At 33.6% G+C, this 20388-nt stretch overlaps 1 protein-coding gene across 1 annotated transcript; it reads left to right on the plus strand.

Moving 5' to 3' along the window:
- The first annotated feature begins 375 nt into the window (after positions 1-375).
- Positions 376-15400, plus strand: LOC127729319 (cell adhesion molecule 2-like). The gene is made up of 8 exons (XM_052237077.1): positions 376-418; positions 5070-5128; positions 6428-6709; positions 7789-8100; positions 9374-9652; positions 11311-11435; positions 12228-12364; positions 14611-15400. Exons 2-8 carry the CDS (start codon positions 5074-5076, stop codon positions 14990-14992), a joined length of 1572 nt encoding a protein of 523 aa, XP_052093037.1. The 5' UTR covers positions 376-418; positions 5070-5073; the 3' UTR covers positions 14993-15400.
- The last annotated feature ends 4988 nt before the right edge of the window (positions 15401-20388 follow it).

Here is a 20388-nt window from a genome sequence, read left to right on the forward strand (position 1 = left end):
ATTAACAAGTATAACATTTATATCTTTTAAATTTTCAAATATCAATATATGAATAAAAAGTGATGTTGTGTATACGTCAATGACACATCAATTAACCGAACGACAGATAATCATATAAATTTGAAACATCACTCGAACTCTAACTCGAACTTTAACTGGATGGTTTGCGTTCCCGCCGATCCGCCAGTATGTTCAACAATTTTAATTAAATAGCATGTGACAAAATATTTTTAATACGATTTACTACTATCGTGGGAGTCATAATGACATTAATCGGGTTCGGATTATTACATAAAAAGGATTATTCGACAAAAGAAGGACAAACCGGTTTCGTTTTACACTCTAACATATAAAGAAAATTACTGTAAGCAAACACAGAACATCAGAGTATTTCGAGTCAACAGGTCAGGACAGAAAGGTAAGGGTTATATTTTTATGTATCAACAAAGTCACGCCCTTTTACCGCCAATCGATACTGCAGATGCAACAGGTAACACTGGTCAGAATATGCTTTACACGATTTAAACCTCGATTGTATTGCAATAGACAATGATAGCAATAACAATAATAATATTGTTTTGAATTGCAATCTGGAACACTGTGTCACAGATCCTATCGTATCTACCGTAATGATTGCCAATAAAAGGGTTCCAAGTCAAATTTGCATGATCTTCTAAGGCACCGACCATCCATCTTCTGTGAGAATGAATGGGATTTTTTTAAGGGATTGTTATCAAAATCAAACTTTTTTCAATAACAGATTTTTTTTTTAACTCAGCGTATTTATTTTCCCCTGATTTTACATAGAAAGAAACTATTGTTCCATTTTTTGTAACAAATTATTTCTTTCAAGAAATGATTAAGAATTAAAAATGTATTTAAAAAAAACATGCCCCCCTCCCCCACGACAAAAGATTAATGGTTGGTGCTGTAGCATACAGAATGTTCAATTTTAGTCATTGCTCCTAATAATGTAATAAAGTCTTTCAACTCATTTAATAATTATATTGTTTACTTCATTTTGGCTTGTATTTTATGTCCTTTTTGGTCATATATCTCTTCATGTGTTTCGGTACTTGTACATTTTGTACATCTTTGACTTTCAAATATTTAGCTTTAAGCGTTCCTGATGAAGGTAAATGCAGAAAAGCGTATACAATTTAAAAAGTTTTATTTTCGTTTATTTTCTTGAAAGAGCTGCAAACACTGTAAGAATCACATTTCATGATCGAAATGCACAGGGAAAAAAATATTAAAACAAGCACAAAATGCAGTTTTTCAGATGCAACTTGTAAAGAAAAAAAAACCCAAGCAAACACTTACCAAACAGATTAAATAAGATGCTACACCTCAACCCCCCACCCCCTAATAAAAAATAATAAATAGAGTGATCGGCCATTTCACTGCCCATATTATTACATATTTTATGCAACGTATGACAAATTTAAATCTTAATAATCAATTCATTCTTGTGGGTGGGGCGTGTTTTTTCTCATTCGGGACAAACATTTTGATTCAACTTTAATCAAAATCTAAATGCCTTTTTATATTTTTTTTTTATATTATTTTACCAGTTTTCAATAGAAATAACCTTTGTTTCAGTTCCCCTGTGAAACAAATTGTTTTTCAAGAAATTTAGAATTAAAAAAATGTATTATAAAAAATATCCCCCTACAAAATTTAAAGATGAATGAAAAGTGCCTCAATTAAATGTCACTTTTACTTATACATTTAATTTACCAACGGTTTTATTTACGCGTGTACTTAACAAAATATATACCTGTTATAATCAATTTCATAGGGGTAGCTAGACGAGTTTTTCCAATTCACTTATATACTTATACTACTACTGAAGCGTATAAAAGACATGTTAAAATTAAATAACAACTGAACTTTTTTTAAAGTTGAATTCGACAACTAATGTTGAAATCCGTCTTAAATATATGAACATTTATATTAGAATGCGTTCTTTTGTGCCTATGTTTGAGCCCTGTGTGATTATTACACTGTATTATGTGTAAATCATTATCCAAAAATATATCCTATATAATAAATACGACCAGATAGACTTTGTACCTTAAAAAGTTTTGGTCTCTGACGGGATAACTAGGTATAGGGACTATTGATAAGCAACCTTTTCATTCTGTGATGGACACAATTCAATCTGTGTGTACTCCAAAGCCCACAAACATGTTAAACTCAGCCACATTATTTATGTGCCTGTCAGGAACCTGCAAGAAAAAAATAAAGGAACATTGCTTGGTGGCTTGATAATTAAGATTAACGTACAAAATCAACTTTTTATTAGACTCCATTAGTTTGAATCAAATTTGCACAATAAATCTCTATATTTGTGATAAATTTACATTTATAGAAGTATATGTACATGTATATAATAATACTATATCTCTTCTATAATTGTTGTGTCAGTATTGAAAATAGTATGTTCATTAAAATCGGATACATTACTGCAAACGAGCATATCGAGCAAACTGAAAAATGCACACTATGAGGAGGGAATGGGTGATGATAGTTATTGGTGCTTAAAATCCAGTGGCTTATATTATACGTCACACTCTATGAGGAGGGAATGGGTGATAATAGTTATTGGTGCTTAAAATCCAGTGGCTTATATTATACGTCATGATAGTTATTGGTGCTTAAAATCCAGTGGCTTATATTATACGTCACACTCTATAAGGAGGGAATGGGTGATGATAGTTATTGGTGCTTAACATCCAGTGGCTTATATTGTACGTCACACTCTATAAGGAGGGAATGGGTGATGATGATTATTGGTGCTTAAAATCCAGTGGCTTATATTATACGTCACACTCTATAAGGAGGGAATGGGTGATGATAGTTATTGGTGCTTAACATCCAGTGGCTTATATTATACGTCACACTCTATAAGGAGGGAATGGGTGATGATGATTATTGGTGCTTAAAATCCAGTGGCTTATATTATACGTCACACTCTATGAGAAGGGAATAGGTGATGATAGTTATTGGTGCTTAAAATCCAGTGGCTTATATTATACGTCACACTCTATGAGGAGGGAATGGGTGATGGTGGTTATTGGTGCTTAAAATCCAGTGGCTTATATTGTACGTCACACTCTATGAGGAGGGAATGGGTGATGGTGGTTATTGGTGCTTAAAATCCAGTGGCTTATATTGTACGTCACACTCTATGAGGAGGGAATGGGTGATGATGATTATTGGTTCCTTAACATCCAGTGGCTTATATTATACATAGGATGAGAGCACGTTAATGTTTTATAAATATGATAACTTTATTGCAAAATAAATTATGTATATTGTAATTAATGTACTGTCTATTTGATAAGTTTTGCTTAAACCGTCAGGGTTTTCTTTTGCAATAAAGTTATGATATAGATATGAAACATGCTTTGTACTAGACCAACATGCTAAGTGGGATTTTTAACGTTCTAGTACACAATAATATTGTAACAAATAGTTAATACCCAGTTTATCATTTTCAATGCTTATTTAAACTTTCATTTGAGAGTTCTTATACAAAATTTCACGCATTCATATTGAAGAAACAACTTTTACCCCAGCGCCATACTTTGGAAGTCCGCTTGGGTTCAATGGTTTGTACAAATGAACTTTCCAAAGTAAATATAGGAGTGATAATAAAACAGTTTGACTCGAGGTCATGGTGTTTAAATTAGCTAATTAGGCAAAAATATATAGGAGAATATGAGCATTTAAAAGGACACACATGCCAATTAGTGTTGTTACAAGTCTGAATGAAATAAAGAAGGTCAGCTTTTAACTGATTTTAAGCCTGGTACCAAAAAATGATTAGTATATTATTGGCCTCTAAACAGACAAAATGGGAGAAAACGCATCCTTGCTGACATCTTTGTCATTTGGCCTTTGGTGTATAGTTGTCGCATAGGCATTCACTCATAAATCTCCTTATTTTTATGTTTACAATGTAAAGACTAGAAAAGTTCCGAAGAAGCATTGTTACCAGAAACAAAACAAAAAAAACGTTTAAAATCATTAGATCCATACACTACAGAAACGAACATTAAAGCTAAATCCACAAAGGCACGTGTATGATTACACAATTAAGAACATTTGAACCTTTATATGATTGTCTTTAGAACTTTTTAGATTTTTTGCTTTGAGAAATAACACTTTTAATATGATGAAAGTCCAATTGATATACTTAAAAGAACTTTTAAGACTTTTGTTTTCAATTTTTAATAAATTTAAATTAGCTTAAGACCTACCAATTCGCATAGCTGTTGGTTACAATTTTCACAAAATACAAGTACTCCAGATTTGTTAAACTTTAAATCAAACATGAAAAATTAAAGAAGAAAACAGTTGAGGTTGATTTTGAGAAAATCGGCTGTTGAAAATTAACAGGACGAAATTTCTTGATATTTGATAATTCATCAATGTGAATCAAGAGAATGAACGCTGTTAATGAGACAGCTAATAGACGTAAAAAAGATCCAAAGGACATCTAGAAGTCAAATATACGGATATCAACAAAATTCAAATGTCAAGCTCTACATCGCCCCGAGTCTAGACAACGAGTGAATAAATGCACTAGAACCCAAATGACATAAACATTAAGATAAAACTAAACACAACTTTTGACGAGATTCCTGAATTTAGATAGGCATGTGAACATAATGGCGAATTAAAGCAACTTTTAAAACGTACAGATAAAACAATCAGTAAACTAATAGAATAAAATAATAGAAACACAAGTACAGGCAACACATATGCTGACAGTCACTGAAACTTTTGCCGTACAATATTGTAATATCGGCGGGTGAACTTCGGAGAAGATTTCATACAGAAACGTCATACAAAGTGTACGAAGACATAAATGTCTTAACGAAATGCTCGGGGAACTTTGTACAGAACTTTAATACAGGAAAGAAAAAGAAACATTTAGTCTTGTTTCAAACTATAAATTAACGAATAACTGTTATTCCTAGTTAATAACAGAGGCAATGGTTTCACAACAGCATTATACTTATAACCTTTTATCGTTGGTTTATTTTGTATTTTTACAGGGTCATGGCTGTTAACTACATTGTCATTGCCTTGCTAATTGTCCCAGTGATATCTCAAGGTAATAAATAATCCACACAAGACAGTTTCTACAATTTAAGTTAAATAATGGACAAATACCTTTATTAGCATAAACGATTAAGTTGTGATAATAAAACAGTTTGACTGGAGGTCATAGTATTAAGATGAGCTAATAAGGCGGAAATCCATGGAGTGCCAAATTTGAACGTCTACAATGAAAAACTTATTAGTTAGTGTTGTTATATTACCAGGTCAACCAAACCTGAATGCTTCGATAATTTGATATCTGTGGATATAGGGTATCCACCCATGACACAAAATCAGTGAGTGTACAGCAAAAAACACACAAAGAGCAAAGGAACAGCGCTTTTATTGCTGTTCTTTATCTTAAAGTCACAGTGATGCTTTCAACACAGAGTAAAAAAACTCTCACCTCATTGCAAGTTTAAGACGGCCCATAGCACCGGCTTGAGCGGAATTCTTTGCAAAAATAATTTGGATATACTTTGTAAGATGTAACACCACCAAATCGGGCCCGGTCAAAAAAGAGCATACTGGAAAGTAGTTCATATTTTAAACAAAATAGTCACTACGCATAGGTGTAAATATAAAACTATGTAGAATATATTTTAGTAATTAAGGTATCAGATGAAAGGAGAGGGACTGGTGATCCTTGTAGAACACTGATAATTTTGAATAATACAAAAATGTATGAATGAATTCTAAAATTAAGGGCATATATGGATATAAGAAGATATATGGCCTGTTTTTCAGATATGAAATACCTGATTTGGTGTATCCAAAATTCCGGTAACCAGTAGTGTCAGATGTATAAATAACGGTAAATTGATTCCGCCCCAAACATGTTTAGAAGTAAAAAAAATAACGTGGATAGGAATGAGGGCCAAGAATAGGTGGTGCGCGTCTTATTGAAATTTTAGTTACCTTTTATAGCTTAAAAAGGGCAACACCGTGAACAAAATGATACGGCCGCAGAATGTAGACACAACTGAGTTTAACAAGTGTTCTTGATATTTGAGTGTGGACACAGAAACCATTGTGTCTGCTGACGCACCACACATTAACACAAACAAATAACTGCACAATATCTTCCATTGGCAAGGGTAAGATTGAATTTTGACCTTGCAACTCAATTAAAGTATATAGGAAGCTGACACTGGATAAATGATACAACAGTTTATTTCATTAAATCTATATAAATATCCATCCCCTTAAACAAAAACAAAAAACAACAAAATGAATAGATAAAAAATAAATTAAAAAAAAACCAAAGTAACAACAATAAAAGACAAAGAAAACTACAGCATTTCTTTTACAGTGCCTCCTGGTGCGCCGGTAATCACTGGACCACAGGTTATTGTGAAGGGTGACCAGGTCTCTCTGACCTGTACTGTAACTGGAGGTTCACCTACACCAACTGTCACGTGGTTACGCGACAGTATAGTAATTGATTCATCATCATCAACCGCTGGAAATACAGTAACAAACACGTATTCATTCACCGCTTCTGACGCTGAACATCTCGCAGTTTTCGAATGTCAGTCCGAAAATGGTGTTTTACAGAATCCATTGTCTAGAACTAAATTCGTGGAAGTCTATAGTAAGTATGAATATTTTATTTCCACTATTTAGCCCGTCATTCAACAATCGTTTCCAACAAAATTAAATGTAAATCAAAGCATTTCAGCATCTCAAAAGTATGGTGGCATATATATGCCCCTACTAGTCACTTAGTTAAGTCGTCTTAATTAGCTAAATAAGTCGACTTGTCTGTCAGTAAATTAAGTCTACTTGTCAGATAATAAAATGAAACCATTTTGTAGAAAATAAAAAAATCTTTTAGCGTTTTTGCCAATTTCATGACATGTAAAAACAGACTTATATATCTGAAAACTGCACTTAACTAAGTGACAAGTAGACTTGTGTTATCCGACAAGTCGATTTATGTATGTGTCAAGTGTACTTGTGTATATGACAAGTCGATTTATATATTTGACAAGATACACAAGTTCACTTGTCAAATATAGTACACAAGTCGACTTGTCAGATACACTAGTCGACTTGTCAGATGTACATGTTGATTTGTCAGATACACAAGTACACTTGTCAGATACACTAATAGACTTGTCAGATAACACAAGTCTAATTGTCAATCAAGTCTACATGTCACTTAATTAGGTCTACTTGTCACTTAGTTAAGTGCACTTGTAATATATATAAGTCTGTTTTTATATGTCATAAAATGGGCGAAAACGCTAAAAGATGTTTTAATTTTCTACAAAACAGTTTCATTTTATTATCTGACAAGTATACTTAACTAAGTGATAAGTAGACTAAATTAACTGACAAGTCGACTTATTTAGCTAATTAAGACGACTTAACTAAGTGACAAGTAGGGGCAGATATATACCACCATACAAAAGCTTTTCAGCATGTCTGTAAATATATTGACATGATCTACTACTTTCAAAATTCTGTTATACACCATATATAAAAGAAGTCTTCGTTTGAATTAAAGGTAGTATAGAAGGCTACGTATATTATTTACTTACTATATAAAAATTTTCCATATTACAGCTATTGAATACTTAATTTGCTGGTATAGTATTCGTCACAAACTCAAACAATGAATATGGTTTTAAATAGAGTCGCATAACAAGTATACCATTTTGTCTTAAGGATCCCCACAGCCACCAGTTTTGACTGGACCAACATCAGTGGTCCCAGGAACACCAACAACATGGACCTGTACATCAGTAGGAGGCTACCCAATACAGACAATGACAATGAGAATGGGGAATTCACAGTTCACGAGCAATCAGTTCACAACAACTACACAATTTATAACCAGTGACGAATCCTATACTGTAGTCGGGACTCTGCGCTTTGCACCAACAACAGCCAATGATGGGCAGACACTTTACTGTGATGTTCTACATACAGAAACAAGCACCACACCACAAACAGTCAGCTTGCCATTGAGCGTGAGATGTAAGTATGACAGACAACAGTCTAGTCAATTATCAACATGAACACAAGTAGTAAGCATATCTAAGAGAGCTTTCCACAGCTACTTCATCGGTGTGTACTTGTCCACTTAGTGTGACACAAAAGTATATTGGTAATGTATTAACTCCTTAACATTTAGTTTGTCGTTGAGCGTAAGAAGTAGTTATGTCAGAAAATGATCAACAATCAATTTGTCATTGAGCAGCGTCAGACGAAAGTGTGCCAGACAAAGCTCCACAGTCAGTTCTCATTGAGTGTTAGAAGTAAGTTTGCTAGTCCGGCTGTTTGTGGAGGATTGCATAAATGAACATAAAATAAAAAGCAGTACAGGAAAAGCACTTAACTATAAAAATCGATCTATAATAGATATCAAAAACATAAAATAATCAACAAACAATACCGTAATAAAAATGCTTGCATTTACAGAAAGTAAACTCAAAGTAATAAGATATAAAAGCATGCCGTTCTACACGTCTTTATACAGTACCTGTAGATGTATTTCATAGCTGATTTCATACAACAACTTCGTGAAAAGTACAGGAAGACATGATCATTGTACATTGCCCAAAACAATTATACAGAAAAACAAAACTATACAAAATATAACTCAGCGAATTGTTGTTTACTAGTATCTAGAAAAATATCGGACGATCCCATTGAACAACAACAGTATAATGGTAAATTTGATAAAAAAATCCATTTATCCAAAGAGAAGGATTTGAAGGACAATATCTAAACTTGATCGCCTTATAAATATCATAACCGTAGAAGGTGTATGCGAAGTACCTCTTTTTATTATCATGCTTACACATTAATGAAAATGTTACATGCAGTGATATCCGAAGCGTCAATGCAAACACGCACATATATAGCCAAGTGAATTCTGGTGGATGAATTGCATTGGTGTATTTAGAAAACATCTGGCTTGTTTACATATACTTTATCATATAAATACATGTATTGTTAAAGATATCTATCAATATAGGAATACATCTGAATTAATAGAAACACAGTCAGTTCCCATTGGAATACCAATAAATTGGCGGTATACTTTGTCTCCTAAGCGAGCATACACAAAATCAAGCACACATTAGTGACACACGGATTTTGATAAATGGCAATCTGTCAAAAAATCGAAATATTATTGGGGGGGGGGGGGGGGGGGGGGGGGGGGTAAATAGTCAGTTATAACATGCTTACAATTAACATTCGTATATACTTTTGCCTATTCACACGTCCTAATTTTATGTTATAGCTCCATTGGCAGTGACAGCCCCTCGTACGTTCTATAATCCTGGAGAGACAGAGACCGTTACACTGTCATGTATAGTAACAAACGGAAATCCCACTCAAATCAGATGGTACAAAAGTACTCAGCAACTGACTGTAACTGGTAGATTCTCTGGAGGTACTGTCTCTAGTCCATCATTGACCATAACAGGTGTCGCTATGAGTGATGCTGGTACCTATATATGCGAAGCTACAGATGGTAGTGCAACCGTTAGAACCAACAACATCCAGTTGTCTCCAATAGGTATGTTACATGTATTTGCCTAGTTAGTTAATGCATTCAGAAATGTTCAATACTAAGTTTTTTGCTTTGTGTATAATTTTTTTTTATACCCATGTTTTTTCTTTAACTTTCTTCTGTCTGTTCTCGCTATGTTTTTCTTGTTTTATCCATTTAAGGCGTCGCCGTTTTTTTTTACTTGTGTGGCAAAATAGCTATTGATTTAATTTGCCTGCTGTTTCAATAAATGAGTTTTACCATTTATAATGAACCCTTTCTCATATTATTATATTCACTGCCCTTTCTTAATTGAATTTTCTGTTTAGATTATATTCTGCTTAGAACCCTCATGCTAATAATTCCAATTTTATTCTGCTTAGAACCCTCATGCTAATAATTCCAATTTTATTCTAAATTTATCTCTGAACATGACATCTTCTACTCTCAAAATTAACCAATTACTTCATTTCCTCGAGTAGATGATGGCATTTCATTAAGTAATTTTTATTACAAGTCACCAATTAAACTTAAAAGCTAAAAATAGGACAATAAGGGTTGATTGGGAATGATATTTATGTCAAAGGATTGACGGCATTTTTGTATTTATATTTAACATCACGAAAGCAGCACCTGCATGGAGATATAATCTCCCAGTTAATACAACAATAAGTGGCTACTTTGCTATTGAATGCGGCTTCTTCTTGTATTTTTAATTCGCCAACCGGGGCTAGATATGGGCTAGGAACTGTGTGACCTGAATTTATTCCCAGTGTTGTCTGGAGGGAGTTCTTTGTATAGTGTTTTACTGTCTGTCACTGACTTACGTATTTTTGTATTTTATCGATGTGTTGTCTGTCCTTCCTAGAATTATAATTTTGAAAGCCAAATTAAGTATTTTCTTACTTTATGAGGGACACCAGAAAGTTTGATACTCGTAGTGACGAAATTACCTTTGTTATTGGTAGTGACGAAGTTATCTTTGTTATTGGTAGTGACGAAGTTATCTTTGTTATTGGTAGTGACGAAGTTATCTTTGTTATTGGTAGTGACGAAGTTACTTTTGTTATTGGTAGTGACAATGTTACCGCTTTTCGTCGATATAATTATGATAAACGAAAGGTTATTCATTTATAATGAGTATGATGGTATATTGATTTCTAGTACTTGTGATACATTTTGTTTTCTTGAACTTTAAATGGTACTGAAAAAAAAGTAAATAACAAAAATACCGAACTCCAAGGTGCCTTCAGAGGAAATTCAAAACGGAAAGTCCTTTATAAAATGGCAAAATCAAAAGCTCATACACATCAAACGAGTGGAAAACAACTGTCATATTCCTGACTTGGTACAGTCATTAATTTTCCTTATGTAGAAAATGGTGGATTAAACCTGGTTTTATAGTTAGCTAAACCTCTCACTTGTATGACAGTCGAAAGGGGTCAAAAATCACAGCCATTACATTTATAGTTTGAACCATTTCAAGACGATTTGCAGGGGCGGATCCAGCATTTTAGGTTAGGGGGGTGGAAACTTAAAGATACGCCCGCCACGACCCCGCCTGAATCCGCCCCTGATTTGTATTCTTCAAAACAAAGCAGATATGTATTTTTTCGAAAAGGAAAGAAACATTAAATGGTTTTACTTTATTATGGAATACATCTATTCTTTTTTGGTTTTATTAGAACGATCTGCAACAGAGTATGATATCATTACGACTATCCTCAATGGTTACAACAGACTTGTCAGACCCATCGATCCTGTAAACAACGTAACACACTCTTTGATTCCAAAAGAAACCATGGTCTTTGTAAGTATATATAGTACTTGACTCATATCAGGAGAATTGTAAAATACCAGATAAGATTAATCAGTGTGGTCTTCTACATGTAGGTTATATGCACTATGTAACTACAAGTGATCATTAAACATCAGTATTCAACTTTCCAAAGTATTTTTTTAAGGGAAACATTATCTTTTAGCACAATCATTACATATACACAACACCACACCACACTTAACAACACAACACAACACCAACACTAAACACAACACAACTCTACACTACACTACATTACACTACACAACTCTACACTACACTAAGATTAATCAGTATGGTCTGCGTGTATGTTATATGTACTATGTAACTACAAGTGATCATTAAACATCAGTATTCAACTTTCCAAAGTATTTTTTTAAGGGAAACATTATCTTTGAGCACAATCATTACATATTCACAACACAACACAACACAACACAACACAACACAACACCACACACTACAACACACAACACTACATTAAAATTTAAAACAAAACAATATAATACTATACTATACTTTACTATACAACAATTTTTATCGAACCAAATAAGTGCTACCAGCAATGCAACAAAACATTTGAATTGTAAACACCAACGCAGTTTATTGTACCTAGATGAAATATAATTGTAACGAATTAAAAAAAAAAAGTCCTTCATTCAAACATTTCACCATAACATTCCTTCATGCAAATTGTATTTATAGATTCTGAAAATGATTTTCATGAAAGGGTTATATATCTCGGGAGATCTTTAATCAGATTTCATTCAATCTCATTAATAGGATCCTAAGACACTTGTTTTTAAAGCCATGCAGTGCGTCTCCTGGAATGATCCAAGACTTTCTTGGCCAAGAGGACAACCAAGAGTTAGCTTACCTTCATCTGTTATCTGGTTACCGGATATTGTTATGTTAGGACAGTAAGTACTAGTAGGCTAAGTACCAGATATTGTTATGTTGGGACAGTAAGTATTAGTAGGTGAAGTACCAGATACTGTTATGTTAGGACAGTAAGTATTAGAAGGAGAAGTACCAGATACTGTTATGTTAGGACAGTTAGTATTAGTTAGTACCAGATATTGTTATGTTAGGACAGAAAGTATTAGTAGGTGAAGTACCAGATATCGTTATGTTAGGACAGTAAGTATTAGTAGGTTAAGTACCAGATATTATTATGTTAGTACAGTAAGTATTAGTAGGTGAAGTACCAAATATTGTTATGTTAGCACAGTAAGAATTAGTAGGTGAAGTACCAGATATTGTTATTTTAGGACAGTAAGTATTAGAAGGTTAAGTACCAGATGTCGTTAAGTTAGGACAGTAAGTATTAGTAGGTTAAGTACCAGATATCGTTAAGTTAGGACAGTAAGTATTAGTAGGTTAAGTACCAGATATAGTTAAGTTAGGACAGTAATAAAATTGAGAATGGAAATGGGGAATGTGTCAAAGAGACAACAACCCGACCATAGAACAGACAACAGCAGAAGGTCACCAACAGGTCTTCAATGCAGCGAGAAATTCCCGCACCCGGAGGCGTCCTTCAGCTGGCCCCTAAACAAAATTTATATACTAAGTATTAGTAGGTTAAGTACCAGATATAGTTATGTTAGGACAGTAATTGATATTAGGTTAAGTACCAGATATTGTTATGTTAGGACAGTAATTATTAGTAGGTTAAGTACCAGATATTGTTAAGTTAGGACAGTAAGTATTAGTAGGTTAAGTACCAGATATTGTTATGTTAGTACAGTAAGTATTAGTACTAGGTTAAGTACCAGATATTGTTATGTTAGGACAGTAAGTATTAGTACTAGGTTAAGTATCAGATATTGTTATGTTAGGACAGTAATTATTAGTAGGTTATGTACCAGATATTGTTATGTTAGGACAGTAAGTATTAGTAGGTTAAGTACCAGATATTGTTATGTTAGGACAGTAAGTATTAGTAGGTTAATACCAGATATTGTTATGTTAGGACAGTAATTATTAGTAGGTTAAGTACCAGATATTGCTTTGTTAGGACAGTACTTATTAGTAGGTTAAGTACCAGATATTGTTATGTTAGGACAGTAATCATTAGTTAGTACCAGCTACTGTTATGTTAGGACAGTAATTATTAGTTAGTACCAGATACTGTTATGTTAGGACAGTAAGTATTAATTCTTTTAAGGTTTATGTTGAGCAGGATCTTCTTACCGTTCCGAAGCACATGATATCACCCTCTGTGTTTGGTGGGGTTCGTGTTGCTCAATCTAGAGTTGAGTTTTATAGATTTGTGTTTGTCTTTTGGTCTTTTTATGCCCCAGCCGCTAGGCGAAGGGGCATTGTGTTACCCTTGTCCGTCCGTCCGTCCCGTCCGTCGCGTACGTCCCCAAAATTGGTTTCCGTTCTCTAACTTTAGTTTGCCTCAACCAAATGTTATAAAACTTATACACAATGCTTATTACCACAAAACACAGATCAAGTTCGAAATTGGGTAGCGTCACTTTTACTGTTCATGAGTTATGCCCTTTATTAAACATAAAAATTGCTTAATTTTTCGTTTCCGTTAACTAACTATAGTTTGCCTCAATCAAATGTAATGAAACCTATACTCAATGCTTATTACCACAAAACACAGATCATGTTTAAAATTGAGTGGCGTCACTTTTACCGTAATGTTCTTGAGTTATGCCCCTTTATGATTGAAAAAAATGCTAAATCAGTCGTTTCCGTTCTCTAACTTTAATTTGCCTCAACCAAATTTTATGAAACTTATACACAATGCTTATAATCACAAAACGGTCTTAACTACGTGAATCCTGCATCTGTATGTGGAAGTTTACTTATGCATTTTAAGCCTGGTACCTTTGATAACTATTTACAAGTGGGGGCATCTGTGGCCCATAGACACATTTTCCATTTATTTCTGGTTTTTTTTTACATGGCGTTGTCATGAGATTGATTATTTATTGAAATGATAGCTTATCTAGCTTATATAAGATAATAGAAACCATATATATATATAGCTTATAAGTTCAGGAAAATATTTAACAAATATATGTAGGTACAAGATCAAGCTCATTGTATTTTATTTTGTAGCCTCCACAATTGTTTTGCACACTTTAATGAGTGTGTCTTGTTTGATGTTCAGTTTTAACTCTGATATATATTATTTTCGTTGCAGGGAAGTTATGCACGATTTTGAGGCCAAGGTGATAGTTATGAAAAACGGAGACGTGACGTATTGTCCACAGGGTGTAATTAGGTCCACAAATTGTGAGGAAAAGTCGGGTTCAGTTTGGGAATGCAACTTCAAATTCCTATCATGGTCCTACGACAAAGTTATGTTGGACATTCACTTCCCATCAGTCCTCACTAGACCGTCCATCGATATGTCCATCTACTATGAACATGATGACTATGAAATCGTTAGTCAGTGTCCAGTACGACGTGAGATGAGCTATCCCTGCCGAGTTGGTACCTACCCTGAACTGACATACACATTTGTTATCAGACGTCGTAGATCCTACTGCAGAAACCTCAACGCAAGCCCAACTTGTAATTAGAAGTTATAGCTAGATTGCAGAGGTTACATAGTGAATTCAAACTTGTAATCAGTTAAGATTGCCACCAATTATAGACTTAAACCAAGCAATATTGTGTCGATTGTTGTCATCAGTGATGGTTCACAAATAGAGCAGATATTATTGTATATAGACATTGATATAAGTGCAGATAATGCAATGGTCGGAAAGAGTTTCCTTTGTAGGTTTGTAAATGTTCTTAATGTATTAGACAATTATATTTTAATCTTGTTCTTTATTAGCTGATAGTGAATTATATTTATAAAATTAAATAGTTTATATTTTAATATAATCATATTTCTGCCTACTAATGTTGACCTCAATTTGATGATATTTTCCCATATAGCAGAATGTTTTTGTAAAACATGAAATTAAAGATATAACATCCAATTTTGCGTTTTATTTGTATTTATGTCATTTAAATGTACTGTCTTCAAGTAAGAAGTATGTATGTAAGAGATAAATTAGTCCTGGTAAAAAGTGTACAAATATTACTAGTATAAAAAGTCCATGGTTACAGAATTTACTAGTATATGAAGTCCAGTGTCAGTAATTTATGTCCCCAGACTAATTTTCCTAGGAATCAATGTCCATAGAATCAAATTGAATATTCATCGTTAAAATTGTCCATGTCCTTTATTTAACCAGGAAAATGTTTAATAAAAGAAATCATTTACATGTTAACAATGGAATTTTTAATTCTTTTGTTTAAATGTTGTTTTACAGTTGTGCACTAATCTTTTAATAAAATTTATGTGCCCAGACTAATTTACCTAGGAATTCATGCCCCAGGTCATTAATATTGTTAGGTAAAAACATCATGTCCTTTATTTTAGTAGGAAAATGTGTAATAAAAGAAATCATTTACATGTAAACAATGGAATTTTTAATTCTTTTGTTTTAATGTTGTTTTACAGTGTTGCTTTAATCTTTTATTAAAATTTATGTGCCCAGACTAATTTTCCTAGGAATTCATGTCCAGGGCATTAATATTCCTAGGTAAAAACGTCCATGTCCTTTATTTTTATGGGAAATTTTGTAACGAAAGAAATAATTTTCATGTAACCAATGGAATTTTTAATTCTTATGTGTTTTTAAATTTTTTAACAGTTGTGCATTCATATTTCACTATTTTATTAAAATATTGGTGTTTTTTTTAATAATTAAACTGACTTGTTTACCTAGAAAAATTGATATTACAGACTTTTATGATGTACATAATTACAAATGTTCCTTTCTTCATTTTAATATTGATTAATTTTAAAGAATGTCTTGAGAAATAAAATTTTTAAGGGACCCTTTTCATAGAAAAAAATGAGAATACGGATATATAAAACTTTTCCTATGAAAATAAGTTCCAGACATATTTTACTAGGTATGGACTTATTTTCCTAGGAAAATTTATCCAGGGACTTACATTCCTATTAAAATTATGGTCACGGACTTGATTACCTAGGAAGAAAAGTCTGGCGGACAAACTTTACTACCGGACTGAATTTACTGTTACACATGCACGGTGTTGAATGTTAAAACACGTCAAAACGAATTTAGGGTCATTAAATGTTCATTAAATGTTCAATTGGTCGATGCCATTTGACTTGAAGTTAAAAGGGATCAAAGCTGCCCTGTACAAAAAACTAAAATAAAAAAAAATATAATTTGGCATATTTTTTAGCAATATGTTAAATAAATTTTAGTTTTGAAGTTGTCGGCCCCGACATTGCATATCGGCAATCATATAACAAGAAAAAAAAATTAAAAATTTGTGGACTAACACTTTATTAATTGTGTACATCCGAGGCGACCATCTTCATTTTCATCCAGAACTAGAAAAAAACCTATAGTTTTATACAACAGATAAATCAATAGGAGCAAGATTGAGCCATATGGAACTCTTTCCTATTTTCTTAATATTCTTACATTAGGACTCAGTGGTCGAGTGGTCTAAGTGCTTCATATACAATAATAACTAGCTTGTCAATGCTGAAGTCGAGAGTTTGGACCCTGAACGTGGCAACGTGACTTAATATTGTAAAGACATTTGTCAATTGTTGAAGGCCAAATGTTAACCTCTGTATGTCTTTTTGGTTTTTTAGTAGCTGTCTCATTAATGCATACTGAACATCCTGTTTTATTTATACAATAAAGTTCATACCAGAAAATAAATCGACATTGCAAGTAAGACCAAGGGAAAACTACAACTTGTACCTTCAATCGATATAACTAACAATACCAAAGGAAAACTACAGTTTGTACCTTCAGCCGATATGGCACGGAATATTAAAGGAAAATTACATTTTGTACCTTCAGCCGATATGCCACATAAAACCAAAGAAAATATACATTTTGTACCTTCAGCTGATATGCCACATAAAACCAAAGGAAATGTACATTTTGTACCTTCAGCTGATATGCCACATAAAACCAAAGAAAATGTACATTTTGTACCTTCAGCTGATATGCCACATAAAACCAAAGGAAATGTACATTTTGTACCTTCAGCTGATATGCCACATAAAACCAAAGAAAATGTACATTTTGTACCTTCAGCCGATATGCCACATAAAACCAAAGGAAAATTACATTTTGTACCTTCAGCCGATATGCCACATAAAACCAAAGGAAAACTACATTTTGTACCTTCAGCCGATATGCCACATAAAACCAAAGGAAAACTACATTTTGTACCTTCAGCCGATATGCCACATAAAACCAAAGGAAAACTACATGTTGTACTTTCAGCCTATAAAACACATAAGACGAATCAAGAACTACATTTTTTACCTTAAGCCGATTGTTATATTCCTATTTTGGGTCTTCTGGTTATCGGGACTGCCTCACACAATTTATCTCTTATGTCGGAAAAGGTGGAACATGTTTTTAGCTATCAATTATTAAGTTAGTTGTCGTCTGCCAGTGCAGTAGCATGGCCTTGTATTAAAAATTGAAAGAAGTAAAGTGTGAAGTACAGTTTATTTGTCGACTCGTTACTTGGTTCTTACCATAGTCCCCCAGCCAAGTACACGATATGGTGGAGGACCCGGGCATTTGTCGACTCGTTACTTGGTTCTTACCATAGTCCCCCAGCCAAGTACACGATACGATATGGCATACAAGACCAAAGGAACACTACATTGTGTACCTTGATTTGCATGTATTATAATATCAAAGCAAGCTTACAATAACTGAAATCTATCTGAAAGATCTTTATGAATTATAGTCCAATTTCCGACTTTGATACCTGTTTCAGAATTTGTTTTGCAAAGCAATTTAAGGCAAACTGTAATTGTGTAATCTACTTTTCCAATCACATTCTTCCAATAAATGGTAAAATTTTTATTCTGAAAAAGCATAATTAAAATTCATTTATCTTTTATTTGTTTTCTATAACTACATGTATTAGCATTTACTTATCTTTAGTGCTGGTTCAGTTAATTCGCATGCACGATTAGAGGGATACATTTTTTCTCATTGGTTCAGTGATAAACGTATGTGCGGCCATAGATCAGACATCAACATCAGTGCTAGCGACATTGTTTACCAGCATTTTAACCAGCCTGATCATTCAATCGTTTCTATGCAAGTTCGCATCATCGAAAAAATATACCATAGGACTAACAACCCTCATCTTGCAACACCTCTCCTTATACAAAAAGAAGACTACTGGATTCGACAATTGGGAACTGCGACACCATATGGTTGTAATGACAAAATTGATGGTATAGGTATTATATCTAGTCCTTTCTGTAGCTCGGTGAATGTGATGAACATTTTCAACACTACTCCTCGACGTAGACGCAGTCATGGTCATCGTCATTATACATCACCTACTCTCCATTATGTCTCTTTTAATGACCTGCTGCCGTTTATACAAAAGTCGTAAGGTATTCATCACTTTCGCACGAAGCTTTTTTCATTACCCCTTTCAAAACTTCATTCTCTGTACAACTTATTCTTTGGAAACCACTGTTACAAACCCTCATTCAAACCAATACAAACTTACAGCTATCATTTCGGATATTGCAAGTCACAGACTTTTCAAACCAGTTCGCATTGGAAAAAATGAAAAAGAGAAAAGATCCTTTCTTAAACTTTCCTTTGCCAACAAAGGTCTCGATGCCATCAACTTGGGCAATATCCTTCATCATAAATTAGTTCACTCGAAAATACCTCCCTATTTTAAAGATCAGTCTGTACCTATCATTTCTTATACCTTATACCAAACCAATTGCAACTAAAATTTTCAATTACAAACACGTGTTGCAGGATCTCAATATTGACGACTTCAAGTCTAAACCTCCTGATTACACTTGTGCTAGTTCCCCATTCATATATAATCCGGCTGGCCATGTTATTACTGGTGACCTAAACATTGTCAATAACACTTCTCTGCGAAATGTGTTATCCAAAGGCCCAAAATATCGTGAGCCTAAATCCATCAATTGGAAACACAACTTCAAAATACAAATCAGAATTAAGAAACTGAATGGGTCTATCAATACCCATGCTACATCAATCTTTAAAGACCCAAATGTTGCTAAACACTTGTCCTACCTCCTTGACAAATATGTTGTTGTCCCCGCAGATAAAGCCCCAAATAACATCGTTTCTGTGTGTAAATCACATTACATAAACTGCTTGATAAATGAATTAGGTATTGACAATTCACTTGGAAAACTCAACATATACCCCCACGACACTTACTAAAGAGGAAATCCTAGGTCTGTTCCTTTGGAATTTCAACTGGATCTTCCATCACTGTATTGGATACCTAAACTACACAAGTGTCCTTACAAACAACGCTATATTGCTGGGTCTTCCAAGTGCTTCACGAAACCTCTTTCTAAATTATATTAACATCGATTTCAGCAATTAAAGCCGGGCTTCAAAATTATTGTGAAATTACCTTTTCTAGAGGTGGTGTGAATCAGATGTGGATACTAAAAAATTCCAAAGATCTTTAAAGTACATACAATCTAAGACTCTTTCATCTTGCAATAGTATTAAAACATTTGACTTTTCTACACTTTACACAAGTATTCCCCATTCCAAACTAAAAGACAAATTGAAAGAGTTGGTCCTGCTTTGTTTCATAAAAAAGAATGGCCAACGTAGATACAAGTATCTTGTCTTAGGGAGGGATAAATCCTACTTTGTAAAAAATCACTCTGATTCTAACAAAAAATTCTTTGAAACTGACATTATCAAGATGCTTGATTTCTTGATTGACAACATATTTGTTACGTTTGGAGGACGTGTTTTTCAACAAACAATCGGCATTCCCATGGGAACCAACTGTGCCCCTCTTCTTGCCGACTTGTTCCTTTATTCATATGAGGCTGACTTCATACAGGAACTTCTTAGGAAGAAAGAAAAGA

The sequence above is a fragment of the Mytilus californianus genome, unplaced genomic scaffold (genome assembly GCF_021869535.1).
Source record: "Mytilus californianus isolate M0D057914Y unplaced genomic scaffold, xbMytCali1.0.p SCAF_2, whole genome shotgun sequence".
Taxonomy (NCBI): domain Eukaryota; kingdom Metazoa; phylum Mollusca; class Bivalvia; order Mytilida; family Mytilidae; genus Mytilus; species Mytilus californianus.

Bases quoted from the DNA above. Each gene is read 5' to 3' on its own strand.
- LOC127729319 (XM_052237077.1), top strand. From the start codon at position 5,074: ATGGCTGTTAACTACATTGTCATTGCCTTGCTAATTGTCCCAGTGATA. The intron at 8,101-9,373 runs GTAAGTATGACA...TTTATGTTATAG, and splicing joins CTTGCCATTGAGCGTGAGAT to CTCCATTGGCAGTGACAGCC. The intron at 9,653-11,310 runs GTATGTTACATG...TGGTTTTATTAG, and splicing joins CATCCAGTTGTCTCCAATAG to AACGATCTGCAACAGAGTAT.